The 20760-nt window shown below is 37.2% G+C and overlaps 2 protein-coding genes across 2 annotated transcripts; one reads left to right on the top strand and one right to left on the bottom strand.

The window, feature by feature from the left end:
- Nucleotides 1–5798: 5798 nt before the first annotated feature.
- Nucleotides 5799–7307, bottom strand: LOC107619857 (uncharacterized). Its single transcript, XM_016322095.2, has one exon. It carries the CDS (start codon nucleotides 7305–7307, stop codon nucleotides 5799–5801), a length of 1509 nt encoding a protein of 502 aa, XP_016177581.2.
- Nucleotides 7308–8464: 1157 nt separating this feature from the next.
- Nucleotides 8465–16271, top strand: LOC107622119 (putative methylenetetrahydrofolate reductase (NADH)). The gene is made up of 12 exons (XM_016324031.3): nucleotides 8465–8699; nucleotides 9501–9938; nucleotides 10825–10885; nucleotides 10994–11076; nucleotides 11516–11689; nucleotides 13088–13261; nucleotides 13368–13468; nucleotides 13573–13684; nucleotides 14346–14426; nucleotides 14507–14684; nucleotides 15452–15786; nucleotides 15931–16271. The coding sequence occupies exons 2-12, from the start codon at nucleotides 9531–9533 to the stop codon at nucleotides 16012–16014; spliced, it is 1791 nt and encodes a 596-aa protein (XP_016179517.1). The 5' UTR covers nucleotides 8465–8699; nucleotides 9501–9530; the 3' UTR covers nucleotides 16015–16271.
- The last annotated feature ends 4489 nt before the right edge of the window (nucleotides 16272–20760 follow it).

Genomic DNA, 20760 nt, shown 5'->3' with positions numbered 1-20760 from the left:
TATTATTTTTCAAAATGCTATATTTTAACTTTAATTTTTCAAATACATTTTTTTCGGATTCAAAGCAAGTTCGTGGCACTTGGCCTAACTCTCCGCTAACTTTATAATTTTTATAGAAGAGCTCGCCCGACAAACTTCACTTTAAATTTTTATATTTGAAAAAAAATTGAAATACAGATTTTTGGAATTAGGCGAGCTTTCTAAAAAATTAAAGTTAACAAATAAGATTTTAAAAAATAATAAATTTTTTTATTTTATTTCAGTGAAAAATTTCATATTTGCAGCTGCATTATTTACATGTTCATTTCTTAACACGATCTGATATGAGCAAGCAAAAGTCGATTACGAGTTATAGCTCGGCAACGTATGATTTACAGTTATAATCGAATATTCTGATTAAATCAGCAATTATGTTTTTCTTATAACGTCGGATATATGAATTAATGCTCGGACGTTACATAAAAATGATCACCTACAATCAAGCAGATATAAGACAGACAGCAAAGGTAAAAAAGATAATCTATCTTTTCCAAAAAGCTCATATTCATATACTCTCTTATTGACTTGAGCATCGAAAAACCTTTGCAGGTACTCACCACCTCGATTCCAACAGCCGTGCTTTCCCTCTCCACCACAAGAAGTTTGCCGATCTTTTCCGGAGAACGAACCATACCTCGGTGTCACCAGGTCAGAACACGATCCAATTCTATAAGCACAAAGATCACTCAATGTATGTCCTCTTCCTCAGATACACCGTCTTTGAACAATTATTTGCTGATAGAAATTATTCGGCAAAATCAATTGAGGTTCGTTGGACTACATGGAATGTAGAATCAAGCTGCCAAACTCCGGGTATTTGCATTGAAGGAAAATATGTCGAAGAGTAACCGCCTCTTGATGCATATGATTTTGATTATATTCCGGTGCGGATTTAGATTTGGGATTCACTAACTTCCTGAAAATAATTTTAATGAGTCAAAGATTACTTGTAAAGAAATTAGACAAGTGTTTAATTGTGGAATTCAACATAGTTTCTGTAGCTAGATTTTTTTTTTATTTTCTATTTTTCTATTTTTTCTTTAGATAAATTTTAATAATTTTTTATTAATTTTGGTGAGATATTCTATCTTAGTCTTTTTTTGTGTGTGTGTGACTATTCCATCTTAATCTTTATAGTCCAATTTATATTTCTTTTCAGTAAATGAAAATTATATTTAGATAAAAGGAATATTTATTTTATTTTGATCATAAAATAGTACCAATTTTTTAAATTAAAAGATGTTTAAACTAATAAAGTAAATAGATAAGGACTCTCAGCTTATTTTGATAAAAATTACTTATGATATATAAATATATGATGATCGTTTTATTATGTGCATGATTTGAATATTTATTAATATATCATAATTATCAAATTAATACTAAAATGATATTTGGTTAAATTTATTAAAAATTAATTAGACTCACTCAAATCGATCAAAATCTAATTAGATTAAAAATTGAATAGAATTGAACAATAGTCACTATCACACTAATTTATTCTTTTTATATTTGATATTTTTTGTCAAATATATTATATATAATGAATTAACTTCTACTTCTATATAATTATGAATTATGAAATACTAATATACATAAAGGGATTTTTTAAGTAAATTAAATATTTAATATTATTTAGTTTTTTTTTTTAATTTTCTACATAAAGTCAGGGCCCAAATCATAGTTATAAAAATTGAACCAGTAAATCCGACCAAAAAATCGATAAACCAAACTCCAAATCAATTCAGTTTATTTTTTAGATCGATTAAGGATAAAAATCAATATGAAGTATGAACCAATAAAAATTTGTTAAAACCAGTTCAACCCAATCAGTCTATTATTTTGAAATTTTTTCCGAAAGGATGATATTAAGATTCAAATTAGGAATAGCATGGTTGATGCATTCTCTGTTTGCCACTCAATTATTATATTTTTTATCATTATATATGATAAAAACTAATTATATAGTAAATATTTAATTAAATAATTTTATAAATATCTAAATTTAATTTAATTTTTTATTTTTTAAATTAATTATATTTTTGTTATATATAATTATTAATATTGTTTCGTCCTGGCACAGGGGTAGCCGAGCTTTAGTGACTCCGAGCAAGTGACTGTTGGAGAGGAAGAGCTATACGTCGGCTTGAATCGAACACCGCGGCGAAAATACCTGTAAAAAATACTCCGACGCTCAAGTCAATAAGGATCTTTAATAAATCAGTTAAGTAGAGAATAGAAGACTGAGAATGGAACCTGATCTTTAGCCGAGAATATTAGTTCGGCTTTATAGGAGTTGTTTTTCCCATTTACTGGGGATAAGTCCTAGTTTGTAGGTTGGTTATCATATTCTGTTTTGGTGATTAAGTTTGTTGAGCACGTTTCCTATTTTCAAATGGGTGAGGCCGAGCTTATCTGCTCACGTGCCGAGCTTTTCGGGCGGCCGAGGATAAAGATGACAAATCATAGCCCCCAAGCTTGCCTTGGTTTGGATAGGACTAAGGCGAGCTTTCGAACCAGGGATACCGCAATCCTCGGTCGCTGAGTTGTTGTCGTGTATGCTCCTTACAGCCCCCAAGCTCGGCTTGGTTCTGTGCAGAATTCAAAACGTTTTTTTGTAGTGGTGGCTTCGTTCTGCGCGCCATCATGACATGATTGATGTGAAACTATCCCGCTTTTCTAGGCACCCCTGTCCGTTGGTTTTAGTAGTGGTTTTAATGCTTCCTTCTTTTTTGTCAATCTGGAGTAAATGCAAAGGGTTGGTAACCGTTTTCTTTATAGAAGTTATCTTTTGCTTATACTTCTTTTTTCTTTTCAAACTGCTGAGTAAAGTTTATTTTCTCTTCCTATCTGAAAATGAGTAAGCAAGGTCAGTTTTGATTCTCCCTGCCTTTCTTCTTTGTTTTCTTGTTTTTTCTTTTCTTGTTCTTGATGGAGAACTGTAATGTGGGTGATCCTTATGACTGGGTTGATGCTAGGGTAAGAGAGCGCGTGTCTCAATTTGATGATGAGGAGTCGGTGAGGCTGTTGGGGTTGAATATTTGAGTCAGGGATGGTAGTAATATTAGGATAGAGTTGTTACCTTTTGGGAGGGAAGACCGGGTCTGTGACCGATTAGATGATTGGTCTTTCTTCTATATGTATAGCTGTCTGTTCACTGAGCTGGATGTGAAACTTTCCTTTACCGAGTTTGAGTGTGGGGTTTTGTATTGGTTGAACTGCGCCTCAACTCAACTTCACCCTAACTCCTGGGGTTTTGTTCGGGCGTTCGAGATATTGATGGAACTGCTAGACCATCCGCCGTCTCTTAGGCTGTTTTTCTCATTATTTCAGGCGAAAGGGGTGAATAGGGGCTTGTGGGTAAACCTTAGTAGCTATCCCGTCGGGCTATATTTGGCCTATATAAGTCATCATTTAAGGACTTCAAATCTATGTTTGTAAAGGTTAGGAGTGTACCCGAGAATTTTCCCTTTTATTTGAACGAACATTTATTGGAAAGGTTCCCTTTATTCTGGTGTGCCGAGCCGTATCAAGCACTGGATGTAGATGATAGGCTTCTTGATGATGATATTGTGATGGATTTTTTGTTTAAGTCTTTGGGTCCGAAAGGTTTGTTGTCGATTGCTGAAATGTTGAAATGAGATACCGATAGGCAGGCTGTGTATGATCACATAGGTAAATTGTTTTACTATGTTTGTTTCCTTTTCTGTTTGATGCTCCATCCACATGTATACTCCAATTGGCTGTTGTGTGTTGTGTCTCATTAGTCATTTCTGACACGAAGTCGGCAAGTACTTGTGACTTCAGAGTCTTTCTCGACTCGTACTGAATGTCGAACTTGGATAGTTTGATTGACCACTTTATTAGTCGTCCGGCGAGCTCGGGTCTGGTTAATATCTGCCTTAGTGGTTGGTCTATTCGTACTATGATTGTGTGGCTTTGAAAGTAATGTCGCAGCCTTCTTGCTGTGGTGACCAGTGCCAGTGCTAGCTGTTCTATCTTCGGATACCTTGTTTCTGTTGGTTGTAATACCTTACTGATGAAGTATACTGGGTTTTGCTTTTTTCCTGTTTCCATCACTAGGACCGAGCTTATGGCGTGGTTAGATACTGATAAATACAGATACAACGGCTTACCTGCCTCTGGTCTCTGGAGTATTGGAGGTGATGTTAAGAGCTGTTTGAGTTCCGTAAAGGAATTTCGCATTCGTCTGTCCATGTGAATTTCCTGCCCTTAGAGAATGTCTGAAAAAAATGGTAAGATCGGTTTGCCACTGCGGGTAGGAAACGTGATAGGGCGGCTATTCTGCCTGCTAATTGCTGGACTTCTTTTACTGTTTTTGGGCTTGTCATGGTCAGCACTGCATTGCATTTTTTTGGGTTGGCTTCTATACCTCGTGAGGTTAGTATGAAGCCAAGAAATTTCCCTCCTTTGACTCCAAAAGCACATTTGTCTGGGTTGAGCCTCATGTTATATGCTTGGAGTTAGTTGAAAACTTCTACCAAGTCATCACAGTGTGACCCCGCAGGCGTTTTTGCTACCATATCATCTATATAGACTTCCATATTCCGGCCTATCTGTTGTTAGAATACTTTGTCCATTAATCTTTGATATGTCGCACCTGCATTCTTTAAGCCAAAAGGCATTACCTTGTAACAAAAATTTCCATGTTCTGTTATGAAAGCTGTTTTGCTTTGGTCTTCTTGGTGCATCAAAATTTGGTTATAACCAGAGTATGCATCCATAAAACTCAAGGCCTATGATGCACGGACACTGACACGGACACGGGACACGACACGACACGGGACACGCCGACACGCGAATTTTAAAATCTAATAAGATACGGGGACACGCATATATATAAAATATAAAGTATTTTTTAAATAAATCGTAATGATATTTTGATATTTTATTGATATTAAATTATAATTAATTTTTTTAATTATTTTTAATGTCTTATTTTAATTATATCAAATATTTAAAATATTTTTTATTTTAGTAAATAATAATATATACTATATCTAAATTTATTTCAAGAATATATGTTAAGAATAAGATTGGACACGCTGATACGTAATGGTATTTAGGTGTGTCCAAGCGTGTTCGGAGAAGAATTTTTTTGCTTTTTATTAAGACACAGTTGGACACAGTAGACACACGTGTCCGACGAGTGTCAGTGAGTGTCGTATCTAAAATGTGTCCGACACACGGACACGACAATTCAGCGAAGTGTCCGTGCTTCATAGCTCAAGGCTTTGAAACCAGAAGCGTTATCAACTAACTTATCAATGCAAGGTAATGGATATGCATCTTTAAGGCAAGCTTTGTTTAGATTTGTAAAATCGACGCACATGCGCCATTTACCTGAACTTTTCCTTACCATTACCACGTTTGATAGCCATGTGGTGAAGCGGATTTCTCTGATGAAACCTGCATTGAGGAGCTTCTTGGTCTCTTCAAGTGCTGCTTGTTTTTTCTCTTCTCCGAGATTTCTTTTCTTTTGTGCCACTGGTCAGACTGTTTTGTCGATTGCTAATTTGTGGCAGATGACTTCTGGGCTTATTCCCGGCATGTCGTCTGGTGTCCACGCGAATAGGTCGGCATTCTAGCGCAGTATGTGTATAAGTCTTGCTCGTTCCTTCCCTTCCAGTACTTCTCCGATGTATGTGTTTGCTTTTCATCTGCTGTTAGTGTTAATTGGTGAAGGTTGTCCATTAGCTGAGGTCTTTTGCCGAGGTCTTCTCTCGGGTCGAGATCAGCTAACATCGTGGCTTCGGCCGAGCTGTCTCCCTCGTCTGGGCTTGCTTTAGACAGGCATTGTAGCACTGCCAAGCTTCCTGGTGATCGGCGTATACTGTAGCTATCTTGTTTTCCAGCACTGGGAACTTGACACACAGGTGTAATGTGGACACTACCGCTTTGAATATATTCAAGGCGGGTCTCCCAATTATAATATTATAAGGGATATAACAGTCTACTATTAGGTATTGAATATCAATGGACTTCGACATAGGGATCTCTCCCATTGTGGTCCTCAGCCATATATGTCCCATGATGGGGACTCTTTCTCCGGAGAACTCAATTAGCTCTCCCGAGGAGAGCTGTATCAGTTTTTTTGATAACTTCATCTTTTTAAAGGTAGAATAAAACAAAACATCAGTGCTACTACCTGGGTCCAGTAGTGTTTTCCTTACCAACAGCTCTCCGACCTGGATGGAAATCACCACTGGGTCGTCGAGTTTAGGGCTTGCCGATCTGAAGTCCGCTTGGTTGAAGGATATCGTGACGTCTGGGTCCTTGTCCTTCCTTGGCTGTAGTGTTCCCTCGATTGCCAGCATCGCCCTGTAGCTTCGCTTTCTGGCCGAGCTCGTTTCACCTCCGCCTGCGAACCCTCCTGATATGTGGCTAATGATTCCTCTTGGTGGATCAGGAGTTGTCTGTTCTTTTTTGTCTGTCACTGTTTGTTTGCTCTCCTCCCTATTCGAGTTTGCTCTTCTGGCTTTCCGGCTCTCGACATATTTGTCCAGAAGCCCTTGGCGCGCTAGTCTCTCTAGGAGGTCTTTCACGACAATGCAGTCGTCCGTGGTGTGGCCGAACTTCTGATGGAAGGTGCAATGCTTGCTCCTATCCACGAACCTTTGGTCCTGGTAGTTCCCTGCTCGAGCTGGCGGCTTTACGATTTTGGCGTTGAGAATTTCTTTGATGATGTTTTCTCTCTTTGTATTGAATCTGGTGTACGTGTTGTATTTTGGTGTGAGCTTGAAAGGCTTCTTTGTATCCTTGTTTCCTGGTGATCTAAAAGCTTTTTCTTCATCTCTCCGATGTGGTTGTTTGTCCGATTTTTGGGCCTCACGGAGTTCTTCAATCTCCATTTGGCCTGTAGCCCTTTCTCGAAACTCTTCTAGTGTTTTTGGTTTTGTTATCGCAATAGTCTCCCGGAACTTGCCAGGTCTGAGGCCAGCTTTGAGGGCATGTAAGTGGACAGCCGTATCCAAGTCTTGGATCTCCATAGTAGCCTCGGCAAACCTGGTCATGTAGTCTTTTAAGCTCTTGTGTTGGCCTTGCTTGATGGTGCCGAGGTAATCTGATCCGTGCACATATATTCTTGACGCAGCAAAGTAATCAATGAACGACCTTGCCAGGTCCTCAAAGGAAGAGATTGAACCTGCAGACAACTTAGAGAACCAGAGTAACGCAGCACCATCGAGGTAAGTGGGAAACGCTCGGTAGAGGACGGGCTCATTGTTAGCACCGTTGAAGAACATCATGGATTGGAACTTCTTTACATGAGCTCGGGGATCTCCGAACCCCTTGTAGGGTTCAAGCGCGGAGGGCAGTGCAAAGTTTTTTGGCATCTGGTACTTTGTGATCTCCTCGAAGAAGGAGTTGTCGAGGGTGAGCTTCTCCTTTGGAGGAGTAACGCTCAAGGGGTCTGTGTTGCCCTGAGCCAAGCTTTTGGAGCTTTCTCCATTGTTCTGCGTGGATAGCTCGGCTATTCTCCGTACTTCCGCCTGAAGTTCAGCGATTTGGGCCAGGAGCTCAGCTTGTGTGAGTTGTGGATTTTCCTTGTCAGCCATATTCGAGGACTGGAAATCCTGCAAAATAGAATAAAAGACTAGACAGAGGAAAAAATGGGGTTAGATGTATTCCGGACCCACTGTGGGCGCCAAGTGTTTCGTCCTGGCACAGGGGTGGTCGAGCTTTAGTGACTCCGAGCAAGCGACTATCGGAGAGGAAGAGCTATACGTCGGCCTGAATCGAACACCGTGGTGGGAATACCTGCAAAAGATACTCCGACGCTCAAGTCAATAAGGATCTTTAATAAATCAGTTAAGTAAAGAATAGAAGACTGAGAATGGAACCTGATCTCGAGAATATTAGTTCAGTTTTATAGGAGTTGTTTTTTCCATTTACTGTGGATAAGTCCTAGTTTGTAGGTTGGTTATCATATTCTGTTTTGGTGATTAGGTTTGTTGAGCACGTTTCCTATTTTCAAATGGGTGAGGCCACGTGCCGTGCTTTTCGGACGGCCAAAGATAAAGGTAACGTATCAAATATAAATATAAATTTTGCTAAAATTTATTAATATATTTTATATTTGATCTATTTTAATATTAGTGTTGTATTAAAATTATTTGTTTTGATATTAATATTAAAATTTATTAATATTATGATTAGATGATAACTTTTATAAATTAATTATTACTGTTATTGTATTGAATTAAAATATTATTATAATAATATTCATAAATTTTATATTTATTTTTTCTAAAATTTAGATATATATATTTTAAATTTTAATTTTAAAATTTTAATTATTTTATATTTTTATTTATATAAAAATAATTTTAACAATTTAACTAATAATTTTTTAATTAAATTAATAAATCAATAATTTAATCGATTTAATCACGACTTCGATTCTCAAATCGTACTTCTCAAAGAATTAAAATCTATACCGACAGAATTTGAAGAAATGAGGCACTTAGCCAGTAACTGTAGCCACCATTACCAACCAACTATATCATCCCCATCTCAGATCTATGCTGCCACCTCTAATCTAAGTCTATAAATAGCCAGAGTAGCTCCCCTGCCATTGCGCGCTTTTGCCATCTGCCTCTGCCTCATTGTCTCCCTTCCTCATAAGTTTCATCCTAGAGGTACGACTCTCTCTCTCTCTCTCTCTCTCTCTCTCTCCGCGATCCGGTACACTTTCCTTTCACTTCCAACTGTTTTTTCATGTGCACTAAATTCCGCCAGAAAAAGAACACTGTAGAACCACGTATTGCGAGGGATGAAATAAATCGAATTTCAGTTGAAAATTTACAGCTGTATCTACTACTGCTGTGGAATCAGTTATTCCTCTGCTTGTTCTTTGTTGTAGATTGAACGGAATGATGCGAAATATATGTATGTTTTTATCTCGGGAAAACTTATTTGTGGTACTAAGTTTTGCATCTAAAGGACTTCCGTTAATTAGGCTTCTTAAACTCTCGTGTTCTTCAATTTGAAGATATTATACGTTTGAAATTGAAGGGCAATTGTTATTGAAAAGTTTTTTGCTGCATTTTGGGCTCTGTATATGGATCTAGTTTGGTGCGAGGATCACTGTTGTGCATCCCTGCTTTAGTGATAGTGGAATGACGCGATGCGGTAATGAGCGGAGGACCAAAAGAAATAGTGAAGACAACAACTACTGGATCTCGTTTCATTCTTATTTATCTCCTTCTGATTTATTATTATTATTATTATTATTATTATTATTATTATTATTGATCTACAATCAGGAAGGCAAATTTATGTTAGCTTCTGTGTTTCTGTTCTTGTATCACTAACATGGTTATATGTGTGGTGTCGGTGGTGTTCTTGCAATCATTTGGTAGGAAGGTATATTAATTGTTGGATCTAGCCTAGCTGATCTAATATACTTTGTTGCTTTGGTTGGTTGTTGGCCTCATCAGGATAAAATTTGAAGAGACAAAAAGAAGCAAATGAAGGTGATAGAGAAAATACGAGCAGCTGCGGCAGCTGATCCAGACAGGGTGGTCTTCTCATTCGAGTTCTTTCCACCCAAGACCGAAGATGGGGTAGATAATTTGTTTGAGAGGATGGACCGGATGGTGGCACATAATCCTTCGTTTTGCGATATCACTTGGGGCGCAGGAGGATCCACAGCTGATCTAACACTTGAAATTGCAAACAAGATGCAAAACATGGTATGCGTGGAGACCATGATGCACCTCACCTGTACCAACATGCCTGTAGAGAAGATCGACCATGCTCTCCAGACCATCAAGTCCAATGGTCTCCAGAATGTTCTTGCTCTTCGTGGTGATCCCCCTCACGGTCAGGACAAATTTGTCCAGATTGAAGGTGGCTTTGCCTGCGCTCGGGACTTGGTACACCAAACCCCATTCTTACCCTCTATATATAAATTGGAATCTATCAATGATTGCGCTGTCAAGTAACTCTTTCATATGCACATTTTAAACAAATATGTTACATTGATTTCAAGTGTATAGAAAATATATCAAACGTTTTGATTAACATGAGATTTTATTCATAATACCTTACCAGCAACCTAAAATTACTGGACCAAAATTATTCATCTTGTTTTCTTCTCTAAATTTCAAGATATAAACAAATAATATGTTTAAAGAGCGAGTTTCTAGCATGACGAATCTATCTTATTTGCTTTTTGCCATGGCCTAATGGCATTCATATGTGTTGCTAGGGTTTTTGCCAACTATTTACTTTTCTATTTACCGACAAAAAATTGGGAGAGCATATCTTCAATATTTAGACTTCATCTGATTCTGTAGACTGGCATGATTTTGATAATTTTTTTTTCTTCAAAACTATTTTCATGAAAATCTTTTTCTAGAAGAGCTTTTAAGTCATTTAATGACATACTGTTCTCAAAATTTCCTTTGTCTGATTTGTTGCGCAAACTGAGTTCTGCTAAAATGGGAAACAGATGTAAATAATTGTTGAACTGCTTTGTGGAGATGCTTTCAAATAATTGTTGCGCATAACATGGGAAAACAATAAAAAAAACTTTATATGAGAAAGAATGATGTGCCCTTTTTAACCAAACTTTTAAATATGTGGACATGATGTTCCAGCAATTTATGAAATACCAAATTACATTCTTGCTGATGTCACAACCTGAAACTTAATTTCATAAAGTAATTTGGTATTTGCTACCAGAGCTAGTTGTTAAACTCCTTGGGCCATTTGCCTAGTCTTGCATGTTAACTATGATATTGCTGTTAATTTTTTCAGGTTAAACATATAAGAGCCAAATATGGTGACTACTTTGGCATCACAGTTGCTGGTTATCCAGGTTTCTAGCTATAGTTATCATTATTTTCAACATCATTATTACATCATGAGCTTTTCTGTTGCTTTTACCACTTTCATTGTTCTTATATTCCTGTCTTCTTCTTCTCAGAGGCACATCCAGATGTTATAGGAAGTGATGGCTTGGCTACTCCAGAAGGTTATCAAAATGATCTTGCTTACCTCAAGAGCAAGGTGTTTTTACCAAAAATTTGACTTCGCCCATCTTGTGTTACATTAGGTTTTATCCATGATCACTTCTGGATGTACAGTCTACAACATGCTTATGATTTGTGAGTAGCATGCTTAATAAGTATGTGAAGCGAGAAAAATGCATAAGAAATGATATGTTCATTGAAATTCTGTGTAGCATGCCTTTTTTTTGGGGGTCGTGCTGTGTAGCATGCTTAAACATGTATTAAGAGAAAAAGATGTTTGAGAACTTTTTTGTTCATTGTTTACTGTTATTATTAATACTGGTTTACAGAATACTTACAATTTCTGAGTAGCATGCTAAAAGAAGTATGAAGAGAGAAATATGGCTGTTTGTTTTACATAATGCTTTCAACTCACCTGTTGTGTGTTCATCCTTCTGCCTTTTTCCCGCTAATCTAACTATTTATTTATTTTATAGGTTGATGCTGGAGCGGATCTGATCGTTACCCAATTATTTTATGATACAGATATATTCCTTAAATTTGTGAATGACTGTCGCCAAATTGGAATAACTTGTCCTATTGTGCCTGGAATTATGCCGATTAATAATTATAAAGGTTTTCTCCGCATGACTGGCTTTTGTAAAACGAAGGTATCCAAATGTTGTTGTATAGACTATAGACCTTTTAGTTAGATATACTAAATATTTTACTAATCTTGAGGACATGGGACTTAAAAATGCTCTGGAGTGTTGTGTTCAATGTGTTGAATACTGGTATAAATGTCATGTTATGTGTTCAATGTGTTGCTAAATGTTTGTTATGTTTATTAAACCTCTTTTTTAATTTTATATTATTATTTTTCTTTTTGAATTTCTGGGGTTGCATCTTTTCCTCTGGCTTGCTTGGTTGCTAAGAATAAGTCTCTGATCACCCTATTTAAGTTGTATGAATAGATTTAATGGTGCTCTCTAGTGCGTTCCTTCTGATTTAAACGCCTTTTATTCAGCATTTTTGCCTTCATGTGCAGAAAATTTAGATATTCAGTTCAGATAGCATTTTGCTGTTGCAATTGTTGTAAGTGACATCAATTGTATTTAATGAATGGGTAAAATTGAACATTCCTTTGCTAAAAAATCTTTCTGAAAACTGAAATAATTAAAATTGTATTAAACTAGTTGGACTATACACTACTATTTTCCTTGTGAAAGTATAAATGTTAACAGTACTTTTAATAGAAACTTTGTAAGCTTCTTCGGGTCAAATTAATTTTCAAGACAGCTATGTCTTAGTTATATCCTTGATGAGTATTTGTTTCAGCTATGCTTTAATTTGGTTGAGCACAAAAGCAAAGAGCACATATTACAGAGTGAATATACTTGGTTCCCATAAAGTATATATATCCGCAGAAAATGCTAGATCATATATTTTCACCTTTTAGTTGGTTGTTAGTTATTATTTTTATGCTGGCATTAATGGATTAACATTTTTTCTTTTTGTCTTATTAAGATGTTATATCTTTTAATTCTCTACTATTATACTACTCTTTTCATAAACTTTTTAGAGGAATGGTTCTGGCTCTTATCCTTCCCCTCCTTCTAAGATGTATTTTGCTCCACCCTCAGCCCTTGCTATATTTCATGATTAATTGAACTTGATTTTTACTGAAGAAGTTCCACTGATTTGTCATGAATGTCACAGTCTTCATGATATTTTGTTATTAATGGTGAAAGTGAAAAGTTGTGCAATTTTCAGCAAGGATTTCTGCATTTTGTTTTCAGATGATAGAATAGACTGCAACTTGGAAGACTATGAGCTACATGAATAGTAACTACTGATAAATCATAAGTGCTACATTTGAAAATATTATATTTGTATGCATTACTATTTTCTTTGGGAACTGAATTCCAATTCCAGTCAGTACATGAAATTAGGCATGTTTGAACAGAAGCGTACAGACTAATGTCTCTTAGTTGCTTACACTTTACTATTTTTTTTATACTTCAGTCTTGGCTCTAGTATAATTTTTCATCTTTGATGAAATATTCCAGATACCAGCTGACATTTTTGCTGCTTTAGAGCCTATCAAGGACAATGAAGAAGCTGTCAAATCTTATGGAATTCACCTGGGAACTGAAATGTGCAAAAAAATTTTAGCTCATGGAATTAAGACACTACATATGTATACTCTAAATATGGAGAAATCAGCATTAGCAATACTAATGGTTGTTTCTCCTGTTCCATGCGAGATTCCTGTTTTACGCATATTTTCATTGTTATATTGCAAGAATTGAATTGAACGTAAGTCTCTATGCATATTATTATTGGCAGAATCTCGGCTTAATTGAAGAGACCAAAATTAATAGGTCATTACCTTGGCGACGCCCTGCAAATGTGTTTCGTGTTAGAGAAGATGTTCGTCCAATATTTTGGTATTACACCTTTGTAAATGCTATGTTTTTTTCCTTAAAATATTTGGGGGTGTTTAGTTTATTTGAAGGATATCTTACTTTATATCCATATATTAATGCAATAGGGCAAATCGTCCAAAAAGCTACATATCAAGGACAATAGGATGGGATCAATACCCACATGGGCGTTGGGGTGATTCTCGTAATCCATCATATGGTGCACTAACTGATTACCAGGTTCTTACTATCACAAAGTGATTTTAATTTGTGGATTCTATTTTTTTGTAAAGTTCAGTTTGATACTTTTGTCCATGACTCAATTCATGTATTTTGTGGATTTTAATACGTATATATACATTTTCTCGGTTTTTTTCCTTCACAGTATGGTATTTAGTAGTTTTTTCTTGCCCTTTTATATCAAAGTAATGTCATATACTGAAACGTTTCCTAGCAAGTTCTTGGTAGATTCTTGCTTGCATAAGCAAAATTTAATCTTTCCAGCCAGTTGTCATATACTCATGACTCTGATCTGCAGATGAGCTAGCAATTCTCTCTGATTTTGTTTAGCACAGGTCAGCAAAAAGTTGGCAACTATAGTTTGCAATTTAGTGAGAATGTTTTTGTGTTTGTGTGTATATGTGTGAAGGAGATAGAGGGAGAGGGAATAGATAGATGATCACTTTGATTCTGCAGAGACATAAGTAGGTTTAGTTATTCGATGCATAATTAGTTAATTACAATGTCTTTTAATTTGGGACACTGTCAATGAGAAACCACTAAATGATGACAGGGAAGAAGAATGAAACACCGTAGAAAGCATTTAGAAATTGAGAGTCTCTTAATATTATGCTGCTTATTTGAATGATCATGTCCTACTCAATTCTTTTCTTTCTTGCAGTTCATGAGGCCACGTGCACGGGACAAAAAGCTTGTTGAAGAATGGGTGGTTCCCCTGAGGAGCATTGAGGATATTTATGAGGTATAATTCCTATCTGGAATATGGCTATGCTCACCATCACTTCAACAGGAGCTAAAGTTGTGTTCATTGTTGCATAACAGAGGTTTAAACAGTATTGCCTTGGAAAGTTGAGAAGCAATCCTTGGTCAGAACTAGATGGTCTTCAGCCAGAGACGAAGATTATAAATGAGCAGCTGGAAAAGATTAACTTGAAGGGATTTCTCACCATCAATAGCCAGCCAGCAGTCAATGGGGAGAAATCTGATTCTGCTACTGTAGGTGAGTCTAAAAGACGTAGACGTGTATACATGAATAATTTTCTAATTTGTACACACTATAGATCATAATTGCCTAGATTGATGCATTTCCAAGTGTCTTGAACGATGACTATTTGTCATAAGTATCCCATATTCCCATGATATTGGAAGCCTTCTTTCGCCTTTCCTGACTATGCATGCATAGGGAACATCCATGACCATCAAGTATTGCAGCATGATCTAGTTTCGGAGAGGAGACAACTTAGACAATTATACTTTGGCATGATCTTCCAATACATTTAGTTTGAAACAACATCAATAGTTAGCTGACATTAGCAGTGAGTGTTTTCTCACTTTTCCTGCCTCTGATTACCTGAATATAAAAATATGTAGTGTTTCCCAGCTGGTAGCAAGCCTGCTAAGGTAGATGGTCTGTGCTGATGAATAAATAGAGTTATGTCCTACAATTCGGTCAACAACCATAAGTGGGCAATTTCTATATAGTTCTTTTCTCCCCGGTTTATTGCCATTTTCTTTTTCATTGTTTTTTGTTGGTAAAAAAAACTTGAATTACTTAACTACAAGAAAAGCAATATTTGGTGGTCAATTGATAGCTCCCTTTATGAGTTGTTTTTTTGTTTCAATTGGATCAGAGTTGTAACTCAGATGTGGCTGTACCCCTCCTCTTTTGGTTTCTCGCTTCTTTTGCATTGGTTTTACTACCATGTAGGGGGGAAAAAACTGAAAACAACAGATATTCTAAATCCTATGTTTTGATTTTTTACCTAGGCTGGGGTGGACCTGGTGGATATGTATATCAGAAGGCATATGTGGAGTTCTTTTGCTCTAAGGAAAAGCTGGATGCACTTGTTGAGAAATGCAAGAATAGATCATCTCTAACTTTCATGGCTGTGAATAAAGAAGGAAGTTGGAGATCTAATGTAGGCCAAACCGATGTGAATGCTGTGACATGGGGGGTCTTCCCAGCCAAGGAAATAATCCAACCAACCATTGTAGATCCTGTTAGCTTCATGGTATGGAAGGATGAGGCATTTGAAATTTGGTCAAGAGGATGGGCATGCTTGTACCCTGAGGGTGATGCTTCCAGGAAATTGGTTGAAGAGGTTGGTTTTCAAACTTCCATACCCTAAACCTTGCACTTTGCCTTATTATCAGCAGAAATACCTTGTATTAATAGCAATACTGAAATTGTCTTCTTTCGCCTTGGATACTAGAGTTCTGATAATTCTGTTTTAATTGTGTTACAGGTGGGCAACAGCTACTTCTTAGTCAGCTTAGTAGACAATGATTATGTCAATGGCGATCTTTTTGCTGTTTTTGCAGATTTCTGAGATGAACTTCATATATTAGGTCTTTTAAGTATTGTTCGGTTGTTTGTCAAGCTTTTTCCTTTTATTTTTCTTCATGAAGATTTGAATTATTTAGATGGCTCTAAAGTTCGTATGGCACATCATCGTTTGTAGTAAACATATATTATAGACGTGTTATTCTTCAGAATTGCACCGGTAACGTGTCATTTAATGAAATTGGTTGTAAGATAATTTGTAGACAATAATTACTCTTTGAATTTGATGGTTGTTTTTTTTTTTTTTTTTTTTTTTTTGGACAATGGCCATTAAGGCCCGAGCTACCCAAAAGAACAACACAGCCCAATCCCAACCCAACCTAAATATCCTAATACATTCAATCTATTTTGAAGCGCGCACACATCTTCCTATCTTTTTCCCCTCAAATGATGCAGCACCAACTATGTGAGGAGCTCTTGCAAAATCTCGAAGTCCCGCGCCTCAAATTGGATCCCTCCTATGTCTATGAAGTTATGCAGAGTTGTGATTCCTCCTTGATGATTTTGATTATAGCCTGAGGAGGGTTGGAGACTTGGAGCTCCAATTAGTTTGTAGGTTGCTTGTGTAAGTCATTTTTGCTACTTCATGAGTCAGTGAATTTCTTTCGTCTTGGGATCCATGTAAAACCATTGCCTGTGTATCAATGTTGCATTTTATCCAATCCTTGGGTGGTGAATGCCATGCTACATTGAATTTGAGCTCCAAACCATACAGCTCTCATCCATGGACATAATAACAAGGCATGCTCTGTAGTTTCCTGTTCCTTTCTCCCTGGATCTTGTGCCTGAGACCAGAATCGATGCCCTCCATTGTAGCGGCTTTCCATCAGCAAATGTGCCTAAATGACCGGAAGAGCTCTGGTTAGGTGGACTGCAACCTCTTCGAACTCGACTCCCCTGAATCAATGGACACAGTGCTCGACCGTCACCTTCTACGCTTGACGGCCACCTAAGCTGCTTGATCGATCATCTACATGGCTCCTGCATCTTCCAAGGGATCCTTGCTGCTCGGCGATACCCGAGTCACTTCTGAAATCCTGTTTTCACGCCAAAACGTGGGCCATCCTCTTTTTGGACTGAGTCACTCTGGGTAACACTTAGAGCTTTTGCCTCAGATCACAAATGATCTGGCTAAGAGACGTTTCTTTTTTTGTATTATCGATGAAATATGAGAACAGGTGATGTTTTCAATATATCTCGTCTCTTCACATATCTTGCTCATTCTATTGATTCTTACTTTCATTGTGCATAATACGCAGAATTTCTAATGGTGGTTGCATGCTCCAATTTGAATGAAGGTTCCCTAATTCTGCTTCTTTGGCCACTTTATGTGCAAGAAGATTTCCTTCTCTGGGAGTCCAAGTTAGGCCCCTACCAGGTAATTGATCCAATAACAACTGAATATCCTGAATAATTGCCCATGCTTCACCAATTGGACTCTTGGATTTAATTGCTTGTATGATTTTTAGATTATCTGATTCAATGAGAACTTTTTCCATGAACAAATTATTTGCAATGATTAGAGCTTGTCTAATTGCTAAAGCTTCTGCTACTGTGACTGAGTTTGCTTGAATTAATCCTGTGAAACCTAATAAAATCTTTCCTCTACTATCTCTGTACACCACTGCTATAGCTCCTTTGCCTGTATTCTTTTTGAAAGAAGCATCCACATTTGCCTTGATCCAATCCGCAGGGGGTGGCCTCCAACGAACCTCTCTCGTTCCTTTTTGAACCTGTCTTTCTTTTAAATTTATCTTCTTTTCCGCTATTATCCAAAATAGATTTTCCATTAGTTTTGCCCTCTTTATAGTCCAGCTTGGATTAATTTCTTGCTGCTGGTACACTTTCCGATTTCTAGTCTTCCATATCTCCCACACCAGAAATCCTATTTTACTAATTCTTCTATTTTCCTCCTCCCCGCCTACTGATTTGATTTTTTGTATGATAGTCATAAACCAGTCTCCAAACTCAGTAACTGTTTCTGTTGTTGGAATACACTGACAATCAGCTCCGAACCATGTAGCCCTTGTCCACTCACATAGCAATAATGCATGTTCTGTTGTCTCCACCTCTTTAGTACAAATCTGGCATATAGGACTCCCAGCAATTCTCTTCTTGAACAAATTTGAATTTACCGGCACGATGTCATGGGCTGCCTTCCACAAAAATGATTTAATTTTAGAGGGAACTTCCATTTTCCAAATTTCTTTCCATAACTCCCTCCTAGCATCACTTGTGGATGGGTTCCCATGATCTCGAGATTGAAATTCTCCTTTTGCTGCGAAATAACCTGTCTTTATAGTATATATACCATCATCTCTTGCAGGCCAGTATAAATTATCCTCCTTATTCACAAAACTAATTGGGGTTCTAATAATAGCATCACAAATTTCTGGCGAAAACATGTTTCTGATTTTGCTCTCATTCCAACCCCTTCCCTTTTCAATGAGCTCTTCAACTTTCTGATTATCTTGTCTACCATTCCCCAGCACCTTACCTACTTCAGCTATCCAATTATCCCTCCATATATTAATTTTTGACCCATTTCCAACACTCCACTTTCCTTTCCTCCTTAGCAATTCTCGTCCATGCAGAATGCTTTTCCATATCCACGAAGAATTCTTCCCAACCTGCGCCTCCCAGAAATTGCCCTTTGGATAATAGATAGCTTGTAGAATTTTTACCCAAATTGCATCTGGATTCTTCAAAGCTCTCCATGCTTGTTTTGCAAGATGCGCTATATTCTGCATTTCAAAGTCCTTGAAGCCCAATCCTCCTTCGATCTTGCTCTTTGTTATTATATTCCAATTCTTCCAATGAATACCTCTCTCCTTTCCGGATGTCGCCCACCAAAATCGCGCTACTCTTGAATTGATTCTCTTGCAAAACTGCTTGGGAAATTTTATCACATTCATAGCGTAAGCTGGTATGGCTTGTACAACTGCTTTAATCAGAATTTCCTTGCCAGCTTGGTTCAGTAACCTCTCTTTCCATCCTTCAAGCTTGTTCAAAATTCTCTCTTCTATCCACGACAAAGCCCGATTTAGAGATCTTCCCCAAATTGCAGGTAGTCCTAAATATTTTCCTGGGGATTCCCATGATGACATATTTAGTATTTCTTCAATGCATACTCTTGTTTGTATTGAGACTTGATGTCCAAAGGTAATACCAGATTTATCTAAATTTATTCTTTGCCCCGAGGCCTCTGTATATTCATTAAGGACTGTTATTATCTGATAAGCCTCTTCTTCTTTTGCTTTGGCAAAAATAATGCAATCATCTGCAAATAAAAGATGCGTAATTGTTGGGGCTGTTGGGGCAATTCTTAGGCCTGAAATTCTATCTTCTTTTTGTGCTTCCTCCATTAATATAGTACACACTTCCGCTGCAAGAATAAAAAGATAGGGCGAAAGCGGATCTCCCTGTCGTAATCCTCTTTGTGGTTTCACTTTCCTTGACAGGTCCCCATTGATTTTGAACTGGTAGTTGGCACTTTTAACACACTGCATCACTAATCTTACCCACCGTTCATGAAACCCGAAAGCTGTGATGACCCGTTCCAAGAAGTCCCACTCCACCCTATCATATGCTTTGTTCATATCTAATTTAACCGCCATATCTTGTGATCCATTTCTACCTTTTTTGTTGAGGCTATGATATATTTCCTGCACAATGACTAAATTATCTTGAATGAGACGCCCTCCCACGAATGCACTCTGTATCGGTGATATTATTTTCTCCATTATTCCCTTAAGTCTTAACACTATGACCCTTGCCAATATTTTGTAAATAAAATTACAACAGCTAATGGGTCTTAGTTGGTTAAGACTTTCAGGGTTCTTGGTTTTGGGTATTAATACAACTGTAGTTTCCCCAATACACTCCGGTATGTATCCATTTTTGAAGAAACTTCTCACTGCTTCACACACTTCCTTGCTAATGATATCCCAATACTTATGATAAAACAATCCATTCAAACCATCAGGTCCAGGTGCTTTGAGACTTCCCATACTGAATACTGCCTTTTTAACTTCTTCATCTGAAACTTCCATCAGCAGCTCGTTATTCATCTCTTCTGTAACCCTCTTAGGGATTTTCCGAATGGTGCTATCAAAATTTTGTCTTCTTGTTGAAGTGAACAAATTCGTGAAATGATTAACAATGTGTTCCATTATTTCTTCCTTGCTATTCAACCATTGTCCTGAGGCATCCTTCAATTTTTGAATACTATTTCTATCTCTTCTCTGAATGGTGGTTGCATGGAAAAAAGAAGTGTTTTTGTCCCCTAGCCTCAGCCATTTTACCCTTGCTCTTTGTCCCCAATACTTCTCCTCTTGGCTCCACAAATTAACCAATTTCTCCTTTATATTCTGCATCTGCTCTTGTTTTTCTTCTGAAAAATCAGAGGCTTGTAATTTTTTAAGTTCCTCCTTCAAACAATGAATCTCTTTGTCTGCCCGTTTGAAGGTAGTTTTACTCCATTTTCTTAACTCATCCTTACAACTCTTGATTTTATTAGTTAATCTCCCCCATTCGTTGCCATTAGATTCTCGTTTACTCCATCCCCTTCTCACTACATTCTCACAATCTTCGTGGTCTGCCCAAAAAGCTTCGAACTTAAAACTCCTTCTCACATTATGCACAGGGTTCAAATCTAAAATTAGAGGACTATGATCTGAACTAATAGCAGGCATTGACGAAAGATAGGCATGTGGATACATCATCCTCCACT

Source organism: Arachis ipaensis, chromosome B10, assembly GCF_059453495.1.
Source record: "Arachis ipaensis isolate K30076 ecotype BB chromosome B10, ASM5945349v1, whole genome shotgun sequence".
In the NCBI taxonomy this organism is placed as follows: Eukaryota; Viridiplantae; Streptophyta; class Magnoliopsida; order Fabales; family Fabaceae; genus Arachis; species Arachis ipaensis.
Note: the sequence above shows the minus strand (reverse complement) of the source record. Positions and strands in the feature narration are given on the sequence as shown.

Bases quoted from the DNA above. Each gene is read 5' to 3' on its own strand.
- LOC107622119 (XM_016324031.3), top strand. From the start codon at position 9,531: ATGAAGGTGATAGAGAAAATACGAGCAGCTGCGGCAGCTGATCCAGAC. The intron at 13,685-14,345 runs GTTCTTACTATC...TCTTTCTTGCAG, and splicing joins GTGCACTAACTGATTACCAG to TTCATGAGGCCACGTGCACG. The intron at 14,427-14,506 runs GTATAATTCCTA...GTTGCATAACAG, and splicing joins GCATTGAGGATATTTATGAG to AGGTTTAAACAGTATTGCCT.
- LOC107619857 (XM_016322095.2), bottom strand. From the start codon at position 7,307: ATGATGTTCTTCAACGGTGCTAACAATGAGCCCGTCCTCTACCGAGCG.